At 44.1% G+C, this 20575-nt stretch overlaps 1 protein-coding gene across 1 annotated transcript in view; it reads left to right on the top strand.

The window, feature by feature from the left end:
- LOC106607945 (attractin-like protein 1) overlaps positions 1 to 20575 on the top strand; it is a 358398-nt gene that overhangs the window by 167569 nt on the left and 170254 nt on the right. The window contains exons 23-25 of the mRNA XM_014205458.3: positions 3452 to 3546; positions 3732 to 3810; positions 5163 to 5320. Coding sequence (XP_014060933.1) covers positions 3452 to 3546; positions 3732 to 3810; positions 5163 to 5320 — 332 coding nt within the window. The remainder of the gene's footprint in view (positions 1 to 3451; positions 3547 to 3731; positions 3811 to 5162; positions 5321 to 20575) is intronic.

Raw genomic sequence — 20575 nt, 5'->3', positions numbered from 1 at the left:
AAGATAGAACTGCTAAAGGGGGCATAGTTGCAATCTACTGCAGAGATAGCCTGCAGAGTTGTGTCATACTATCCAGGTTTATGCCCAAACAGTACAATCCTAAATCGGTAAACATGGGCACCCTCATAGATATCATCCTGACCAACTTGCCCTCTAAATACACTTCTGCTGTTTTCAACCGTTATGGGTCTGCGGTCAAATGACCACATCAGTGTCAAACGCTCCCTTAAACACTTCTCGAGCAGACCTTTCTAATCGACCTGGCCCGGGAATCCTGGAAGGATATTGACCTCATCCCATCAGTAGAGGATACCTGGTTGTTCTTTAAAAGTTCTTTCCTCACCATCTTAAATAAGCATGCCTCTTTCAAAACATATTGAACTAAGAACAGATATAGCCTTTGGTTCACTCCAGACTTGACTGCCCTTGACCAGCACAAAAACATCCTGTGGCGTACTGCACTAGCATGGAATAGACCCCGCAATATGCAACTTTTCAGCGAAGTCAGGAACCAATATACACAGTCAGTTAGGAAAGCAAAGACTAGCTTTTTCAAACAGACATTTGCATCCTGCAGCACTAATTCCAAAAAGTTTTGGGACACTGTAAAGCCCAGCTGCACACTGCCCACTGCACTGAGGATAGGAAACACTGTCACCACCGATAAATCCACGATATTCGAGAATTTCAATAAGCAATTCTCTACGGCTGGCCATGCTTTCCACCTGGCTACCCCAACCCCGGCCAACAGCTCTGCACCACCCGCAGCAACTGGCCCAACTGACTGCCTTGCCTGGTTCACTAGCTACTTCTCAGATTGAGTTCATGGTGTCAAATCGGAGGGCCTGTTGTCCGGACCTCTGGCAGTCTCTATGGGTGTGCCACAGGGTTCAATTCTCGGGCCGACTCTTTTCTCTGTATATATCAATGATGTCGCTCTTGCTGCGGGTGGTTCTTTGATCCACTTCTATGCAGATGACACCATTCTGTATACTTCTGGCCCTTCTTTGGACACTGTGCTAACTAACCTCCAGACTCCAGACCTCCAAAAGGGCTTCAATGCCATACAACACTCCTTCTGTGGCCTCCAACTGCTCTTAAATGCTAGTAAAACGAAATGCATGCTCTTCAACCGATCGCTGTCCGCACCCGCCCGCCCGACTAGCATCACTACTCTAGAATATGTGGACAATTATAAATACCTAGGTCTCTGGCTAGACTGTAAACTTTCGTTCCAGACTCATATTAAACATCTCCAATCCAAAATGAAATCTAGAATCGGCTTCCTATTTCGCAACAAAGTTTCCTTCACTCATGCTGCCAAAGAACACAAAGGCGACCTGCCCAAACGAATACAGACCCGTAGCACTCACGTCCGTAGCCATGAAGTGCTTTGAAAGGTTGGTAATGTCCCAGCTATATACAGCCCATCTGTAAATAGCCCTACCAACTACCTTCCTCATCCCCATATTTGTTTTTGTTTTTCTTCCCTTTTGCATACCAGTATTTCTACTTGCACATCCTCATCTGCACATCTATCACTCCAGTGTTCATTGCTAAATTGTAATTACTTAGCCACTATGGCCTATTTATTGACTTACCTCCTTACTTCATTTGCACACACTGTATACAGATTTTCTGTTGTATTATTGACTGTACGTTTGTTTTTCCCATTTGTAAGTCTGTGTTGTTGTTTTTGTCACACTGCTTAGCTTTATCTTGGCCAGGTCGCAGTTGTAAATGAGAACTTGTTCTCAACTGGCCTACCTGGTTAAATAAAGGTGAAAAATAAAATACAATAAAAAATAAAGCATGTCTGGTTGGAGGGGTGTATGCTGGGCGAAGAACATTCAGAAATCTCTTCCAATACATTGCCTGTGAGCATCAGGGGTGAACCAGTTGCATACACAGCTCGAGCAAGACATTCATCAGCATTTCTCTGACTACGTTCCTCCATTGAGTACAAAAAACACTTCTGATTCCAGGAGGACCATGAGCTGTTGCTATCGATACGGTGTCGGATTCATCATTTTCACCTCGAATAGAAGTAGAGGGACTGTTGTCAGAGGTTGCTTGTTGTGAGCGCTGCGGGAACTTTATGCACTTGGCCAGATGATTCTGCATCTTTGTTGCGTTCTTCACATATGATTTGGCACAGTATTTGCAAATGTACACAGCTTTTCCTTCTGCATTAGCTGTAGTGAAATGTCTCCACACATCATATTGTGCCCGTGTCATTTTCCTGTAATGATTAGAAAACAATTACTTAAAAAAAAACAAATACAATTCCATGTACAGATAAATAGTTAAGCAGTTAGATTAAACAACTCCTTTGTAAGATACATGTTTTAAAATGAAACATGTATGGAAACAAATTAATTAATTAACACTCCTCATTTAGCAGGCTCAAGCAAGCCAAAACCCACATGGTAGCAAAAACTAACTAGCAGAAATTGTTAACAAGTTAGAAATGATTTAAACACACTTTGCTGTAGGCTACTATTTACTAGTTAACAAAAAATCATGTATGTCATATAAAATATATTCACCCCACACAGTATTGTAATCAAGACTTACCAGAAATCATGTAGTCCTTGGCTCAGATAGTGTAGTTGTGTGGGCTCAATCTCATTAATGTGCAAGATCTTGAGAATCAGCTGTACATGTAATGGAAGAATGCACTGTGCATGAAGAGGGTTGCAATTCCATTGAATTGGGGATAGTTTAACCAAAATATCCCATAAGACCTAGAAGTGCCTTATGTGTATCCCACAAAAAAGGTTCACTGTTATAAGCTAACTTTTTTGATGAATTTAAGCAAAATTCCCCAAATTCCGGGGCTTAACTTCCCATGGAAAATTTCCAGTGAAAAGGTTTCCGACCCTTTGCAACCCTAGTTGTGCACCCCTGGTGGAACCTGAACTCCTCTGAATAGTTAATAACAGTGATCTGAAGGGGTTAGTGAACCATCCTGCTGAGCATATTGACAATCCAATAGAGACCGTCTCCCACATGGCTCCTCCTAGACAGTACCCTTTGAATCAAGGGCTGTCTTCTGAATGGAATCAGACAAGGTGACCTTCCTAGAGTCCTGCTGTGGTCCAGATGGTAAATGTTCCAAATCCCAGCATTACAGCCCATTGTGGCTCAGACAATGAGGCCCTGTCATTGAATAGGACAAACGTTTATAAAAATAGAACGGGCATTGAATCCCAGTGAATACTTTCTATTAGCCGTACACCCATGTCATATTGATCTTCCTCTACTCTTGTTTCCTAGTACAGCTTGTGCTGATTGAAATACTGCATTATTGATATGAAAAGGAAGGCAATCACTTGCACTTGTTGTGGTCTGATTCCTGGGCAACTCTTCCGACGAGAGTTGTTCTGACTGTGTCCCTGCACTTTAAGAATACATCCCTAATCTTCTGTTTGTCTCTCTGTCCCTGCAGACAACCTGCTGATTGACTATCAGTTCACCTTCAGCCTTCTCCAGGAGGATGACCACCACTACACCGCCATCAACTTCATGGCCACCCCTGAACAGGTCAGTAACCACACAGAGGCTTCCCTCAGTCATCCTGAGGGACGGTCTCATGTAGCCTTTCTGTTATGTATATCATGCATCAATTATGTAAAGAAGAGAAAACCCACATAAGTATTATTCCAAGTCATCATAATGTTGGTTTGGAATACATGTGTTCGACCTCGTTTTGTGGTCATATTTTACAGAGCAACAAGAACTTGGACATGTCGATCAATGCATCCAACAACTTCAACCTCAACATCACCTGGTCTATTGGATCAACGGGTAACTTGTCTTAGCTGATCATTTTGCCATAGTTTGGATCGGTATATGCTGTAGTAAATGTCAATGTCAATGTTTATTTGACTGTTTGACAACATTGATTCTGACTGACCACCTAGCTATAGTCACTACGGTGGATATAACCCATTCAGCATCATACAGTGTACACCCTGTGCACTACAGAATCCATTGTAGGACATTTTAATACTGTACCAGTCACCTGGGATGGTAAAAATAAAACGTACAAACTCTGATGTACAGAATCTCACTCAATTTGTCAACTTACCCAGAGGGAATGGTGCCTTTGTTGTTCTGCTCAGTGTCTCTCATTAGACAAGAATGTCTGTAGAGGAATGCCCCTCTTGAAAAATGCAGTGGAGATATTTTTAATTATGGCATTGGGGCATTGTTGAAGTGTTTTTGTGTGATTTCAATTAAGATAAAACCTTGCCCAGACTGTTCCCATGTTAAGGGCCCAGATTTTTTTTTTTTTACTTAATTTGAGAGGAAACTTCAGGGCTTCAGAATATATGTGCTGAACAATTACAGTGAGTCTGTGTTATGGCACTGATAAAGTAGTTGGGGTAATCTTTTATTAAAGCTGTCCTAAAGTCTGCCCTATTAATGCAGTATTCTTGATAACGTCTTCAATTATGACTACTTAAAATATACATGCATCTCTCTTTTTTGTAAAGGAAGTAGAATTACACTCTCCTTACATTTTTTAAGCTTTATTTGAACAGATCAAGTCTCTGGCTGGGAGTTACATGTGTGTTGACAGGTTACACCCACTATCACTGCTAGAATCTGTGCATCTGTCTTCTAAAACATCACTGTCAATAGCCTGGCTACCTATTTCTGTGTACTCTCTCGACTGTCATCACTAAACGTGGTTTGTTTGACTGGTGGAACTGTCACAGCAGTACCTATGCCCTCTGTACCTATACAGTTGAAGTCGGAAGTTTACACTTAGGTTGGAGTCATTAAAACTTGTTTTTCAACCACTCCACAAATGTATTGTTAACAAACATAATTGTCTCGCGTGGCTCAGTTGGTAGAGCATGGTGTTTGCAATGCCAGGGTTGTGGGTTCGATTCCCACGGGGGACCAGTACGGAGAAGAAAAATGTATGCATTCACTACTGTAAGTCGCTCTGGATAAGAGCGTCTGCTAAATGACTAAAATGTAAACTATAGTTTTGGCAAGTCGGTTAGGACATCTACTTTGTGCATGACACAAGTAATTTTTCCAACAATTGTTTACAGACAGATTATTTAACTTATATGACCAACTGTATTATCCTCTCAGTGTCCTTCCCATGACGACTCACAATATGACCCGCTTCTCCCCCCTAGCTGGCACCATCTCTGGCGAAGAGGTGCCCATTGTGTCCAAGACCAATATCCAGGAACACAGAGACAGCTTCTCCTGTGAGAAGTTCAACTTCCGGGTCAACTCCAACATCACCTTCTATGTCTACGTCAGCAACTTCTCCTGGCCAATCAAGATCCAGGTGAGGTTCTGTCAGTAGTGATCTCACAATCCACAACTGCGTTACATCCCCACCAAGGGAGATTTAAAAATATATACACTAACGTTCAAAAGTTTGGGGTCACTTAGAGATGTTGTAAATGACTATTGTAGCTGGAAACGGCAGATTGTTTTATGGAATACCTACATTGGCGTACAGAGGCCCATTATCAGCAACCATCACTCCTGTGTTCCAATGGCACGTTGTGTTAGCTAATCCAAGTTTATCTATTTAAAACGCTAATTGATCATTAGAAAACCCTTTTGCAATTATGTTAGCACAGCTGAAAACTGTTGTTCTGATTAAAGAAGCAATAAAACTGGCCTTCTTTAGACTAGTTGAGTATCTGGAGCATCAGCATTTGTGGGTTTGATTACATGCTCAAAATAGCCAGAAACAAAGTACTTTCTTCTGAAACTCGTCAGTCTATTCTTGTTCTGAAATGAAGGCTATTCCATGCTAGAAATTGCCAAGAAACTGAAGATCTGGTACAACGCTGTGTACTACTCCCTTCACAGAACAGCGCAAACTGGCTATAACCAGAATAGAAAGAGGAGTGGGAGGCCCCGGGGTACAACTGAGCAAGAGGACAAGTACATTAGAGTCTCTAGTTTGAGAAACAGACGCCTCACAAGTCCTCAACTGCAGCTTCATTAAATAGTACCCACAAAACACCAGTCTCAACGTCAACAGTGAAGAGGCTACTCCGGGATGCTGGCCTTCTAGGTAGAGTTCCTCTGTCCAGTGTTATTTTGCCCATCTTACTCTTTTCATTTTATTGGCCAGTCTGAGATATGGCTTTTTCTTTGCAACTCTGCCTAGAAGGCCAGCATCCTGGAGTCGCCTCTTCACTGTTGACAGCTCAAGATATTGGGGCTCAGGATATTGAACTACCTGGACGAATGACTGGTGGTAGCGGAGTTGAGGGTGTAGGTGGTGTTTCACACATTCATGCTGGTTTCCCATGTTCAGTCTCTGGGTTTCATAGTGAATCAAGAGAAGAGCTGTTTGACTACATCTCAACGCATTCTGTTTCTGGATCTTGAGTTAGACTCAAGAGTGTAGAATTGTGCGTTCTTGTCCCTGCAGAGGGTGGCCGGTTTCCGGCTTTGCTTCGCCCAATTTTTGCCTATTTGGGATGATGGTTTCTATGATCGCTGTGGTTCCCCTCGGGCTGTTGCGAACTTTCCAGCGGCGGGTGGTAGACACTCGCTTGGACGCATCATCGCACCACCTAAACCCCTAGTCACTGTGGGTGTCTCGTCATACCTATGGTCTCTGGCTTGATAGAGGGACCCACGGCTGTTGTCTCTGGGGACCCCCATGGGTCGACCTATTTCCCGCAAGGTGATCATGACAGACCTATCCCCCTGAGGGTGGGGTGCACTGTGCATGAGCAGCTCAATTCGGGGGTTGTGGACTATGTCGCAGAGCATGCCACATATCAATTACGTGGAGATTTTGGGAAAGGAGATACAACACCTGTTCGGCCCCGCGCCTCCCCGTTCTGGGCTCGGTGAAGAGGGGTGAAAATGTATGGCATTAATCCGTGCCTCTGGTATATCACCTGTGGAAAGCAGGGCTTCTGGTGAGGCATGGTGTTCATTGGCCTTGACAGGCGTGATTCTAATGTTCTTCAGTAAAGTAGCGCTCAAAATCACCATAGCTGTGCTGTACCTCATTTTCCTCCTTCAGGGAACAGTAGTTATAGTCATAACTGTACAATCTCAGAGAACAATTGCCCCCGATTTGATCATTTGAGAGGACTGTTGGAAAACAATATCTGATTTAAACAATATCTGTCTCTACAGAACATATAAATATGTGAAATGGCTCTAGAACTCTTGGTCTGTCTCTTTAAGGCATAAAGCCATGATAGGACCTTGAGCATAAACTATAATAAAACGTGTTTGGCAAAAATATAATATTTAATGATCCATGAGTTTTGTAGTGTCGCCATCAATTATTTAGGATTGCCTTAATACTGAGACAGCCATACAAAATATTCATGGTTTAATCTTATGATGCATAAAATTGAAGTAGACTTTGGCGGTGATATTTTAAGATATGTCACACCCAATGTTGTGATAAAACGAGCTGAAATCTGATTGAATGGACTGACTGCAAGTAGCATGCTTAGTTAATCAACACTGAGACACTCAAATAGTCCTGAGCTAAAAAAAGAAAGAAAATGGAGGTATTGGATATGCTAGACCAGGCCTGGGCGATTATTTTCCATGGAGGGCCACATTAGAATACATTTTTGCCATCGCGGGCCAGAATCATATTACAGAATTATACATCATGTGTATGACTGTGTTGACAGCTGAATCTACTGTAAAATCACATCCGATATGCGACTTATTTTACTTTTTTAACATGCACAGAAATAAACCACATCCATGTTCTCCTTTTGGTAGGCATTTTCATTATTAAACATGCAATGAAGGTATAGGTTCTGACGTTGCTATGCGCAGGATTGCTGAGAGGTGAGAGTCAGTAAGAGATGATCTATGCCATGACTTGTTATATTTCATTACTGAAAATGTCTGTTCACATACATACCCAAACAGTACAAACATATTCTGAGCATGACTCCTGATCTTTGGAAAGTTTTGTGCATCGAAAGATGCATAGAACCTCAACAGTGACATTGTTTTGAATAGTTCTCCAATCACTGCATCAGATTGAAGATCGATAAGCTCAGGTTGCAGTTCTTTGGGCACATTATTCACATTGAAGGTGAAAGGAGAGGAAACCAACAGCATGTCATTTTCCAACACTTTGAAATCCTCAAAACGACAAGAAAACTCACCGTTCAAAGTACGCAGCAGCGATGTATACTTCTCCCGCTGGTCATCTGATGGGGAACAGACTAGTAGTGTCGGAAGGTGGGTGAGATTGTTGGCTTCTACTTGGCGGGTCAGGTTGAGTAAATTTCCCTTGAAGGCTTTGACTAGGCTGTACATCTGAAGTGCAAAAAGGCCCTTCCCTTGTTTGGAATTCAGGTGTTCACGGTGAAAGCAAAATCAGCCAACCATTCTTTATCTTGCAGTTGAGGGAAATCCACATATTTTCCTTTCATTTGCAATCTCCGACTTCAGGTCCCACACCCTTTTAAGCACCTTCCCCAAACTCAGCCATCTCACGTTTGTGTGGTAGGGAAGATCTGCATGCCCCGACTGTCTCTTCCAACAGTGAGACAATCTGCCTGTGGTTTAAAGATTTTGCTCTTATGAAGTTTACCACTTTAGTGACTGTATCTACAACATGGCTCATTTCCAGAACACATTTCCAGAGCACCTCCTGATGAATAATGCAATGCAGGAAAATCATTTTCTTATCTGGGTTCAGCTCAGCTACTTGATCTTGTATCCTTTTCAAAAGGCCAATGTTTTGGCCTTTTGTCAAGTTTGGGCACCCATCAGTGGTCACACTGGATAACTTTTCAAAACTCAGTCCCAGCTTTTCCACACACTTATTAACCTCCTCCAATAAATCTTTCCCTGTGGTTGTGCTCTTCATTGACTGCACTGAAGCTCCTCTGTAATTTCAAAGTCTGGGGTTATAACTCGTAAGAATATCAACAACTACGCCGTGTCACGTGCATCACTGCTCTCATCCAGAGCCAAGGAGAAATAGGTGCAATCCTTTACGTTGTCTTTCAACTGTTGTTCCATATTCTCTGAGATGTCCTCAACATGCCGTGTCACTGTTCGTCTTGACAGGGAAACATTTTCAAACAGCTCTTTCTTGTCGGGGCAAAGTACTGCTGCAGAGTCAATTAAACATTCTTTAATGAATTCGCCCTCAGCGAATTTCTTGCTATGTTTAGCAATTTTGTGGGACGATACATAGCTAGCTCTCTCAATTCCGTCGTTTGCTGAATGCAGTTTTGTGAAAAGTTCTTGCTGCTTTTGCAACTGAGAAAGAAACTCTTTCGGTGCACTTGCCCTCTGCTCAGAAGACATATTCCTATATTTCTCTGCATGCTTCATCTGGAAGTGTCGGGACAAGTGCTCTCTTTGCACACTAAGCACACAACTTTCCCTGATACCTCAATAAATAAATATTTCAATGTCCACTCTTGCTGGAACACCCTACATTCATTGTCTACTTTCCTTTTCTTTGAACTCTTTGGAAAAACACATTTTTGCGCAATTTCTAGCTAGCTACTATTTGTAACTGTGACGTGTGTGTCAGCCTGTCAGTCACTGTTTGTCCTCGTGCAGTTCTTATTTATACGTGCCTTCAAAATAAATGTCCCACAAGCGGTGGAAGTTAAATCATTACACAAAGGCGAGTATTCATTGGGCTTTTAATTTGAATAACAAATACGTTTTTCAAAACTTTGAGCATGAGCATGATTCTGCGGGCTGTATTGAATCAGGCGAGCTGGCCTTTGCCCAGGCCTGTGCTAGACATATGTTGCAATGCAATATCTGAAAGAGGAGCTGCACATCTTCTGGGACTGTCACACACTCTGTAGCTCATATTTGGGATTTCTCTCCCGGTTCCCACCGCTTTTCTGGGTAATTAAATGTTTTCTTATTTTAATGTCTTATCTTTCGGGGAGAGAACAACAGAGCAGCACCAGCTGGTTTTCGATGCAGCAACCAAACAGACAATCAAACAGATAAACATTCTTAGAGGGGAATATCAAATACAGAATGTTGAAGGTGCTCTGGTAGTATTCCGATATGAATGTAGCAGTTGATTGCAGACTGTCCTGCAGCATGTGTTAAAGTAATCCGTCCATTGATCGGGGCTCATAAGTATTTCCCATAAATGCTGTTTTATCAGAGCTCTATACAGATGAGATGGTAACGTGAGAAGTTAATTATCATAATGAGCACTATCCCACAGCCGTATATAGAGCCATCTCAGTCGGACGCATTTTCGTCAGTAACACGAGACCAGGCCCCGCTGCTCTCTTGACCTTGGTGGCTTCCGACACAGACACGGTAATGATGAGGAATTGTCCAGAGGATTTCTAATGGCCAGTCTCAATTATTAATTATATATTGTTTTGCTCTGAAGTTTGGTTTAGTATGTAATGCAAATATGATTTATATAAAATATAGTGATGTCTCACCCTCAGTGAAGGGCACCACCAACATCTGTCATTTTATCTGACTGAGTGACTCATCCTTTGAGAAGAAACTCTTTGGATTTTGATTCCAAAATGAGATACAGAATGCCAAGTTTTCTGTAGCTATCATCATATAAAGACTTCCAGACCAGTCATATATTTTCATTCTGGGATGTGTAGCCCAGGACAGACTAGCTGTGTCCGCTTCAAAGTGTGTCAGATGGAAGCAGAGTTAGGCTGGTGAGATGTGTTACCTCGGGTTTCTCCTGCTGGACTGATCTAATGACAAGAGAGAGATTACTTTCGCCACCAGGGCTATGATCCCTGTCCTCTCCTCCTCTTTCTCTATTTCTCTTTCACATCCACTGTGGAAGGATTTTACTTGCTCTCTCTATCTTTTTTTCTTTCTTGGACTCTCTCCTCCACGGATACATACAGAATAATACACACTCTGAATTGAACTGAGACTCTCTTTGTTTCCTGCGGATATGGGGGTACATCAGTTGATTGAAGGGGTGGCTCAATTTCTGCTCTGTGAGGCGCTCTATCTAAGAACTTAGATCAAAGTTTTCTAACAGTGTTTTATATGAACAATTCTAAACCTTCCCCCAGATATAGTGTGTCTTAGACATGCATATGTCTCTAAAATACATTAGACATGTGTTCGCTTATCTATTCTCCAAAGATTTCTACATGTATTGTTATTGCTAGTCTGCATGTAAACACGCCCACTGGACTCCTCCTCTTATTGGAGGAACTAGGTTGACCGTGACCATTTCAGTCCTCATTAACATTGCGAGTGTAGCCGTGTGCTCTGGTCTCTGACGTGATGTTATTCACTGTGGCAGTGAGACTGGGTGTAAAGATGGGTCCTCCTCCACTCTCCGGTCATTGTCTGCTTTTTGGGCCATCACCATCCCAGAGGACCCCCTGAGCTATCCAACACACTGCCTGACTGAGCACTGTCCAACACACTGCCTGACTGACGGTGCGATGTACAACACACTGCCTGATTACCTGAGCACTGGACAACACACTGCCTGACTGCCTGAGTGCTGTACAACACACTGCCTGACTGACGGTGCGATGTACAACACACTGCCTGATTACCTGAGCGCTGTCCAACACACTGCCTGACTGCCTGAGTGCTGTACAACACACTGCCTGACTGACGGTGCGATGTACAACACACTGCCTGATTACCTGAGCACTGGACAACACACTGCCTGACTGACGGTGCGATGTACAACACACTGCCTGATTACCTGAGCATTGGACAACACACTGCCTGACTGACGGTGCGATGTACAACACACTGCCTGATTACCTGAGCACTGGACAACACACTGCCTGACTGACGGTGCGATGTACAACACACTGCCTGATTACCTGAGCACTGGACAACACACTGCCTGACTGACGGTGCGATGTACAACACACTGCCTGACTGACGGTGCGATGTACAACACACTGCCTGATTACCTGAGCACTGGACAACACACTGCCTGACTGACTGAGCGCTGTACAACACACTGCCTGACTGACGGTGCGATGTACAACACACTGCCTGATTACCTGAGCACTGGACAACACACTGCCTGACTGACTGAGCGCTGTACAACACACTGCCTGACTGACTGAGCACTGGACAACACACTGCCTGACTGACGGTGCGATGTACAACACACTGCCTGATTACCTGAGCATTGGACAACACACTGCCTGACTGACGGTGCGATGTACAACACACTGCCTGACTGACTGAGCACTGGACAACACACTGCCTGACTGACGGTGCGATGTACAACACACTGCCTGATTACCTGAGCATTGGACAACACACTGCCTGACTGACTGAGCGCTGTACAACACACTGCCTGACTGACTGAGCACTGGACAACACACTGCCTGACTGACGGTGCGATGTACAACACACTGCCTGATTACCTGAGCATTGGACAACACACTGCCTGACTGACGGTGCGATGTACAACACACTGCCTGACTGACTGAGCGCTGTACAACACACTGCCTGACTGACGGTGCGATGTACAACACACTGCCTGACTGACTGAGCGCTGTACAACACACTGCCTGACTGCCTGTGTGCTGTACATCACACTGCCTGACTGACTAAGAGCTGTCACTCACACTCTGTCTGACTCAGTAGTCTCAGTAGTTACAATGACCGAAGGCTTGTTACCCACTCCCCAACTAAGCGATCGCTCTCCCTCCCTCTCTCACACACGCACATACTTACAGACAGAGTAATACATACCTTTCACATCCACTTCACAGAGCGTAATCAGATCTGAAAGGAAACAACCTCCTAATTAAACACTCCTGAACACAGGGAATATGAAGTCGCTTAGTGTGACAGATGTCTGTGTAGCAATGTCACTTTCTCTTCACTAACATCTGGAGGAAGATGTGATAGGTAGAATATATGTGGGTGTATACTATACTTGTTATTGTCTTTATACTATGTACTGTATATTGACATGTTTATATGTTTTTCACTACATATTTGTTTTTCAAAAAAATCCTGTTTGCATGCTGTGCTCTAGTCCTCCTCCACCTTCTCTCACATGATGCATTTTATTATTCATATTCCAATTAGTCACGAGGACAAATTACAGGGGTGACGACTGGATATATTAGAACACTATTTCTGTGATGTATCGCTGAGCTGTAGCGGGAAGTATTTCTGGCCCAATTCTCTTAGGCGGGAAAGACTACACCGGATGACGGACGCGCCCAGTCCCCTCTCCCCCCTCTTCCCCCCTCAACTGCCCCCCCCCCTGTTAGTATGAGTGTGGCCCCTGTAGCCATATGACTTCACCCCTGCTCTCAGGGCTGGTTGGAGGGTAGAGTGAGCTGCTGATCGTATGTCCTTGTGGAACAGATTTAGATTGAATCTGTCAAGCTGACCTTGCACCTTCTACCATGACATCACACTTTACAGAAATGTATTTTCTGTTTTTTATCTCTGATTTGTAGAGCCAGGCGATGGTAACTCAACTGGTCAAGGCAGTCTGAGATTCTTTGTTGCAAATTTTATTGGGACATAGACGTACCACCCTCTATCTCTCTATTTTTCTGTTTCTCCCTTTCTCTCTCTGATTGCCTGACCTACAGACTACTCAAGTCATCTTACATCATCAAGTCAAATCAAATTGTATTGGTCACACACACATGGTTAGCAAATGTTATTGTGAGTGTAGCGAAGTGCTTATGCTTCTAGATCCGACAGTGCAGCAGCATCTAACAATTCCACAACAAAACCTAATACACACAATCTAGTAAAGGAATGGGATGAAAATATATAAGTATAAAATATATGGATGAGCAGTGACAGAGCGGCTAAGATGCAATAGATAGTAAAGAATAGATAGTGAAAGATACAGTATATACATATGAGGTGAGTAATGCGTGATGTGTAAACATTCTTAAAGTGGCATTATTAAAGTGACTAGTGTTCCATTTATTAAAGTGGCCAATGATATCAAGTCTGTAGTTAGGCAGCAACCTCTCAGTTGTAGTGGTGGCTTTTTAACAATCTGATGGCCTTGAGATAGAAGCTGTTTTTCAATCTCTCTGTCCCAGCTTTGATGCCCCTGTACTGACCTCGCCTTTTGGATGGTAGCGGGGTGAGCAGGCAGTGGCTCGGGTGGTTGTTGTCCTTGATGATCTTTTTGGCCTTCCTGTGACATCGGGTGCTGTAGGTGTCCTGTAGGGCAGGTAGTTTGCCCCCGGTGATGCGTTGGGCAGACCGCACCACCCTCTGGAGAGCCCTGCGGTTGTGGGCGGTGCAGTTTCCATACCAGGCGGTGATACAGCCCGACAGGAAGCTCTCAATTGTGCACCTGTAAAAGTTTTTCGTCCCTCCTGAGGTTGAAGAGACACTGTTGTGCCTTCTTCACAACACTGTCTGTGTTCGTGGACCATTTCAGTTTGTCGTTGATATGTACACCGAGGAACTTAAAACTTTCCACCTTCTCCACTGCTGTCCCGTCGATGTGGATAGGGGGCTGCTCCCTTTGCTGTTTCCTGAAGTCCATGATCATCTCTGTTGTTTTTCTTACATTGAGTGAGAAATTATTTTCCTGACACCACACACCGAGGGCCCTCACCTCCTCCCTGTAGGCAGTCTTGTCGTTGTTGGTAATCAAGCCTACCACTGTAGTGTCGTCTGCAAACTTGATGATTGAGTTGGAGGTGTGCATGGGTGAACAGGGAGTACAGGAGAGGGCCTAGAATGCACCCTTGTGGGGCCCTAGTGTTGAGGATCAGCGGAGTGGAGATGTTGTTTCCTACCTTCACCACCTGGGGCAGCCCGTCAGGAAGTCCAGGACCCAGTTGCACAGGGCTGGGTCGAGACCCAGGGTCTCAATCTTATTGATGAGTTTGGAGGGGACTATGGTGTTGAATGCTGAGCTATAGTCAATGAACAGCATTCTTACATTGGTATTCCTCTTGTCCAGATGGGATAGGGCAGTGTGTTATGGCGATTTGCATCGTCTGTGGACCTATTGGTGTGGTAAGCAAATTGGAGTGCGTCTAGGGTAACAGTAGGGTGGAGGTGATATGATCCTTGACTAGTCTCTCAAAGCACTTCATGATGACAGAAGTGAGTGTTACAGGGGGATAGTCATTAGTTCAGTTACCTTAGCTTTCTTGGGAACAGGAACAATGGTGGACATCTTGAAGCATGTGAGGACAGCAGACTGGGATAGGGATTGATTGAATATGTCCGTAAACACTCCAGCCAGCTGGTGTGCGCATGCTCTGGGGACGCGGCTAGGGATGCCGTCTGAGCCGGCAGCCTTGAGAGGGTTAACACGTTTAAATGTTTTACTCATGTCGGCCACGGAGAAGGTGAGCCCACAGTCTTTGGTAGCGGGCTGTGTCGGTGGCACTGTATTGTCCTCAAAGCGCGCAAAGAAGTTGTTTAATTTGTCTGGGAGAAAGACGTCGATGTCCGCGACGGGGCTGGTTTTCTTTTTGTAGTCCGTGATTGTCTGTGGACCCTGCCACATACGTCTCGTGTTTGAGTCGTTGAATTGTGACTCCACTTTGTCTCTATACTGACACTTTGGTTGTTTGATTGCGGGCATGATTCTAGTCACCTTGCCATGATTAAATGCGGTGGTACGTGCTTTCAGTTTTGCGTGAATGCTGCCATCAATCCAAGGTTTATGGTTAAGGAAGATTTTAATAGTAACAGTGGGTACAACATCTCCTATACACTTCCTTATAAACTCGCTCACCGAGTCAGCGTATATGTCAATGTTATTGTCTGAGGCTACCCAAGACATATCCCAGTCCGCATGATCAAAACATTCTTGAAGCGTGGAATCCATCTCTATCGGCGCCATCTTGTCCTAATCCACAGCTATTCATTTGAACGGTGTACTGTACTTGCTACCTTCCAGCATTTACTGCTGTGTATTTTCCGTTTTAACCTTTTTGACAGAAGATGAGTTCCCTATTACCAATTATTATTTCTCAGCAGAACTACTCTAATCTTCTATATGGTTAGTTTGGTGTGAGTGAAGATAAACCTGTCAGGGTTGTTAGTTTTTACTCTGTTTATTTTGAACCGGACAACTAGGAAAAGCTCAAACCAAGTTTATTCACTCAATGGGTCAGACAGCTGAACAGACAAAGACATGATCGCACCAGCACAAGTGTATATATACCCCACTTTAGGTGGAGTCTCCTCCTTTCCTCTAAACAATACATATTTGTTGCTAGGTAGGAAGTTAAGTGATGTGGGTAATAAACTGTTCCTTCTCCCTTCATGTGACCTGACCTGACCTCGTCCCCCATTCCTCATTAATCCACAGCTATCCACCCTTATCAGTGACCACAACCATGTGATTGCCGTTTCCCTTACTTAGTAACATTCCATGCCCCTGGCTCATATCCAAAATCCATTGACCCCACCATAAACATTCCTCCTACATATAACCTTTAACTTCTGGTGTAGCAAGTATTTCAAATTACAACCCAACAATTGTAACCAGACTGTGGCCCTTCTCCTTTCCATAGGATACCTGATGTCTAACAAAAACATATTCTGACAGAATGTAAACGTTCTGCGTTCCCTTCTTTCATTCATTGACATGAATAGGGATATTTCATATTTCAAGTTTAGAAGTTAGAACCCATCAAGATGAACTCTGTATACTCTACTCAGTGAACTAATGCCCCGGGCTGTAAAATGATACCTGCTCATGTATAGCACATTTCCTCGATCTCCCCCCTGCACCTCCAGAGTGTCTCCAGTGTCTGTTTAATGAAGGCTGTGTGTGTGAAGTCCTGGCCCTATCAATCGCCTACCTGGCCACCCCACAGAAATAAAGGCTGTATGAATCCTACCCTCTCATCGATTCTCGTCTTTCCACTGACTCCTGCATGGCCAGGCCTAATTCAGCTGATTAAATGGGTTTCAGTGAGGCGGCCATGTTGTTTCCCCGGCTCTGGGCACACTATTGGTCCGTGATTAGATTTTCTCCCAACACAGAGTCACTTATTTAGCCTCTCAGAGGACATCATTAAATAGAATGCCTTTTATAATGTAATTGCTGACAGGCACTGTGCGGTGTACCTCAACAGCTGCTCGCCTCCCGACGATGGGAGTGACAAAGTGTCCTTTATTGGATAAAAGGGAAATTGAAACGGCACATAAAACATAGCAGCATCTCTATCTGATGATGGTCTTATCAGGAGGAGATCCTCTTTCCTATGGATGTAAGAGGAGAGGCCAGGTTAAGTGCTGCCTGTTTAAAAATATGGGAAATAGAGAGATGTCACATGGGCTATTAGTTCATGGATGTTGATTGGGGGTATACGTGACTCACAGTCATTAACATATCAACCGGAATGTAGAGGAATTATTTTGTAAGGAATTTTAATGATGATCTTGCAACAGGAACTCAAATCTGAACAATAGGACTGTTTCTTTTCACTTTTTTCTAAAATGTAGAACCAACCTTGAGGCTGGCATGTAAGATTTGTGAAATTGATTAGTTCACAGGGAAACTGTTTACGTTCAAACACTGTTCACTTTACCAAAATAAATGTCTAACTGTAAAATTAACAGACAGACAAACAAATGAATTATAAAGGACACAGTCAGTCATAGGCCAAAACAGGTTTTTATTCCACTCAATGACTCCACTGTATTTCTCTTCACCACACTCAATATAAACAATATAATCCCTACATTGGTTTGGAGCTTGTACAAGTCACAGTGGTCACTAAAGCTGCTACTGACTGTTTTGTCCTTGGTGAGTGTTTTTGGGGAACCCTGTAGCTGTTGCTAGCTGCTGGGTAGCTCTCTCCCTGGTACTCTGGACCCATTTGGGTCTGTTTTCGACCCTCCCCCTTGCAGTCATGTCAGTTCCCAGGGACAGGAACATGCACAAGCCTCTGGTGATGGCTGTTAGCACGCAACAGGCTCTATTTGATATCAATGATGCTGCCATCACATTGGGAGAAGAGGGAGAAGCAGTGAGTTTAGATCAGGGCTTTTTAAAGTTGGAGGGCTGAAACACTTCTGTTTTTCATCATCTTCTTCTAATAAGGACTTTAGACTTGGTATACCAGGTGAGTGCAATTAACTACCAGGTAGAAATAAAAAACAGAAGTGTTTCCGCCCTCCTGGACCGGACTTGAACAGCCCTGGTCTATATCCTGAGGCCGCATTTATTGTAGCTGGGGATTTTAACAAAGCGAATTTGATGAAAACTCTACCGAAGTTCTATCAACACATTGACTGTAGTACTTGTGCTGCTAAATCACTCGACCACTGCTACTCCAACTTCTGGGACACCTACAAGGCCCTCCCTTTGGGCAAATCTGATCACGACTCCATTTTGCTCCTCCCTTCCTAAAGGAAGAAACTCCAACAGGAAGTACCCATGCTAAGGACTATTCAACGCTGGTCTGACCAATCTGAATCCATGCTTCAAGATTGTTTTGATCACGCGGACTGGGATATGTTCCGGGTAGCCTCTGAGAATAACATTGACAAATATACTGATATGGTGACTGAGTTTATCAGGAAGTGTATAGGAGATGTTGTACCCACTGTGACTATTAAAACCTACCCTAACCATAAACCATGGATAGATGGCGGAATTCGCACAAAACTGAAAGCGCAAACCACCGCATTTAAACATGGCAAGGTGACTGAGAATATGGCTGAATATAAACAGTGTAGATATTGCCTCAGTAAAGCAATCAAACAGGTAAAACGTCAGTATAGAGACAAAGTGGAGTCGCAATTCAACGGCTCAGACACGAGACGTATGTGGCAGGATCTACAGACAATCACGGACTACAAAGGGAAAACCAGCCACGTCGCGAACACCGACAGCTAAACACCTTATTTGCCTGCTTTGAGGATAATACAGTGCCACCGACGTGGCCCACTACCAAGGACTGTGTGCTCTTGTTCTCCGTGGCCGATGTGAGTAAGACATTTAAGCGAGTTAACCCTTGCAAGGCTGCCGGCCCAGACGGCATCCCTAGCCGCGTCCCCAGAGTATGCGCAGACCAGCTAGCTGGAGTGTTTACGGACATATTCAGTCTCTCCCTATCCCAGTCTGCTGTCCCCACATGCTTCAAGATGTCCACCATTGTTCCTGTACCCAAGAAAGCACTCACTTCTGTCATCATGAAGTGCTTTGAGAGACTAGTCAAGGATCATATCACCTCTACCTTACCTGCCACCCTAGACCCACTTCAATTTGCTTACCGCCCCAATAGATCCACAGACAATGCAATCGCCATCGCACTGCACACTTCCTTATCCCATCTGGACAAGAGAAATACCTATGTAAGAATGCTGTTCATTGACTATAGCTCAGCATTCTACACCATAGTACCCTACAAGCTCATCATTAAGTTTGGGGCCCTGGGTCTGAACTCTGCCCTGTGCAACTGGGTCCTGGACTTCCTGACGTGCTGCCCCCAGGTGGTGAAGGTAGGAAACAACACCTCTACTTCACTGATCCTCAACACAGGTGCCCAACAAGGGTGCGTGCTCATCCCTCTCCTGTACTCCCTGTTCCATCATGACTGCGTGGCCACGCACGCCTCCAACTCAATCATCAAGTTTGCAGACGACACAACAGTAGTAGGCCTGATTACCAACAATGACGAGACAGCTTACAGGGAGGAGGTGAGGGCCCTGGGGGTGTGGTGCCAGGAAAATAACCTCTCCCTCAACGTCAATGAAACAAAGGAGCTGATTGTGGACTAGCAGAGGGAGCAGCCCCCTAAGCAACTCGACGGGACCGCAGTGGAGAAGGTGGAAAGCTTCAGGTTCCTCTGCGTACACATCACTGACAAACTGAAATGGTCCACCGACACAGACAGCGTGGTGAAGAAGGCGCAACAACCTCAGGAGGCTGAAGAAATTCGTCTTGGCACCTAAAACCCTCACAAACCTTTACAGATGCACAATTGAGAGCATCCTATCGGGCTGTATCACTGCCTCATACGGCAACTGCACCGCCCGCAACCGCAGGGCTCTCCAGAGGGTAGTGCGGTCTGCCCAATGCATCACCGGGGGCAAACTACCTGCCCTACAGGACACCTACAGCACCCGATGTCACAGGAAGGCTAAAAAGATCATCAAGGACAACAACCACCCGAGCCACTGCCTGTTCACCCCGCTATCATCCAGAAGGCGAGGTCAGTACAGGTGCATCAAAGCTGGGACAGAGAGATTGAAAACAGCTTCTATCTCAAAGCCATCAGACTGTTAAACAGCCATCACTAGCACCTTAGAGGCTGCTGCCCTGTATACATAGACTTGAAATCACTGGCCACTTTAATAATGGAACACTATTCACTTTAGTAATGTTTACATATTTTGCATTACTCATCTTGTATGTATTTATTGTATTGTATTGTATTCTACTGTATTTTATTATATTTTGCGCCGACATTGCTTTTCCAAATATTTATATGATCTTAATTACATTCCTTTACTTTAGATTTGTTTGTTGCGTGTATTGTTGTGGAATTGTTTGATATTACTAAACACGTGTACGTGACCAATAAAATTTGATTTGATCAATGTATGGCAGATAGAAAAACGCAAAACACAACTGGTCAAATATGATGGC

The sequence above is a fragment of the Salmo salar genome, chromosome 01, assembly GCF_965601325.2.
Source record: "Salmo salar chromosome 01, fSalSal1, whole genome shotgun sequence".
Lineage (NCBI taxonomy): Eukaryota > Metazoa > Chordata > Actinopteri > Salmoniformes > Salmonidae > Salmo > Salmo salar.
The sequence above is the reverse complement of the archived record's forward strand: the minus strand, read 5'-3'. Positions and strand labels throughout refer to the sequence as shown.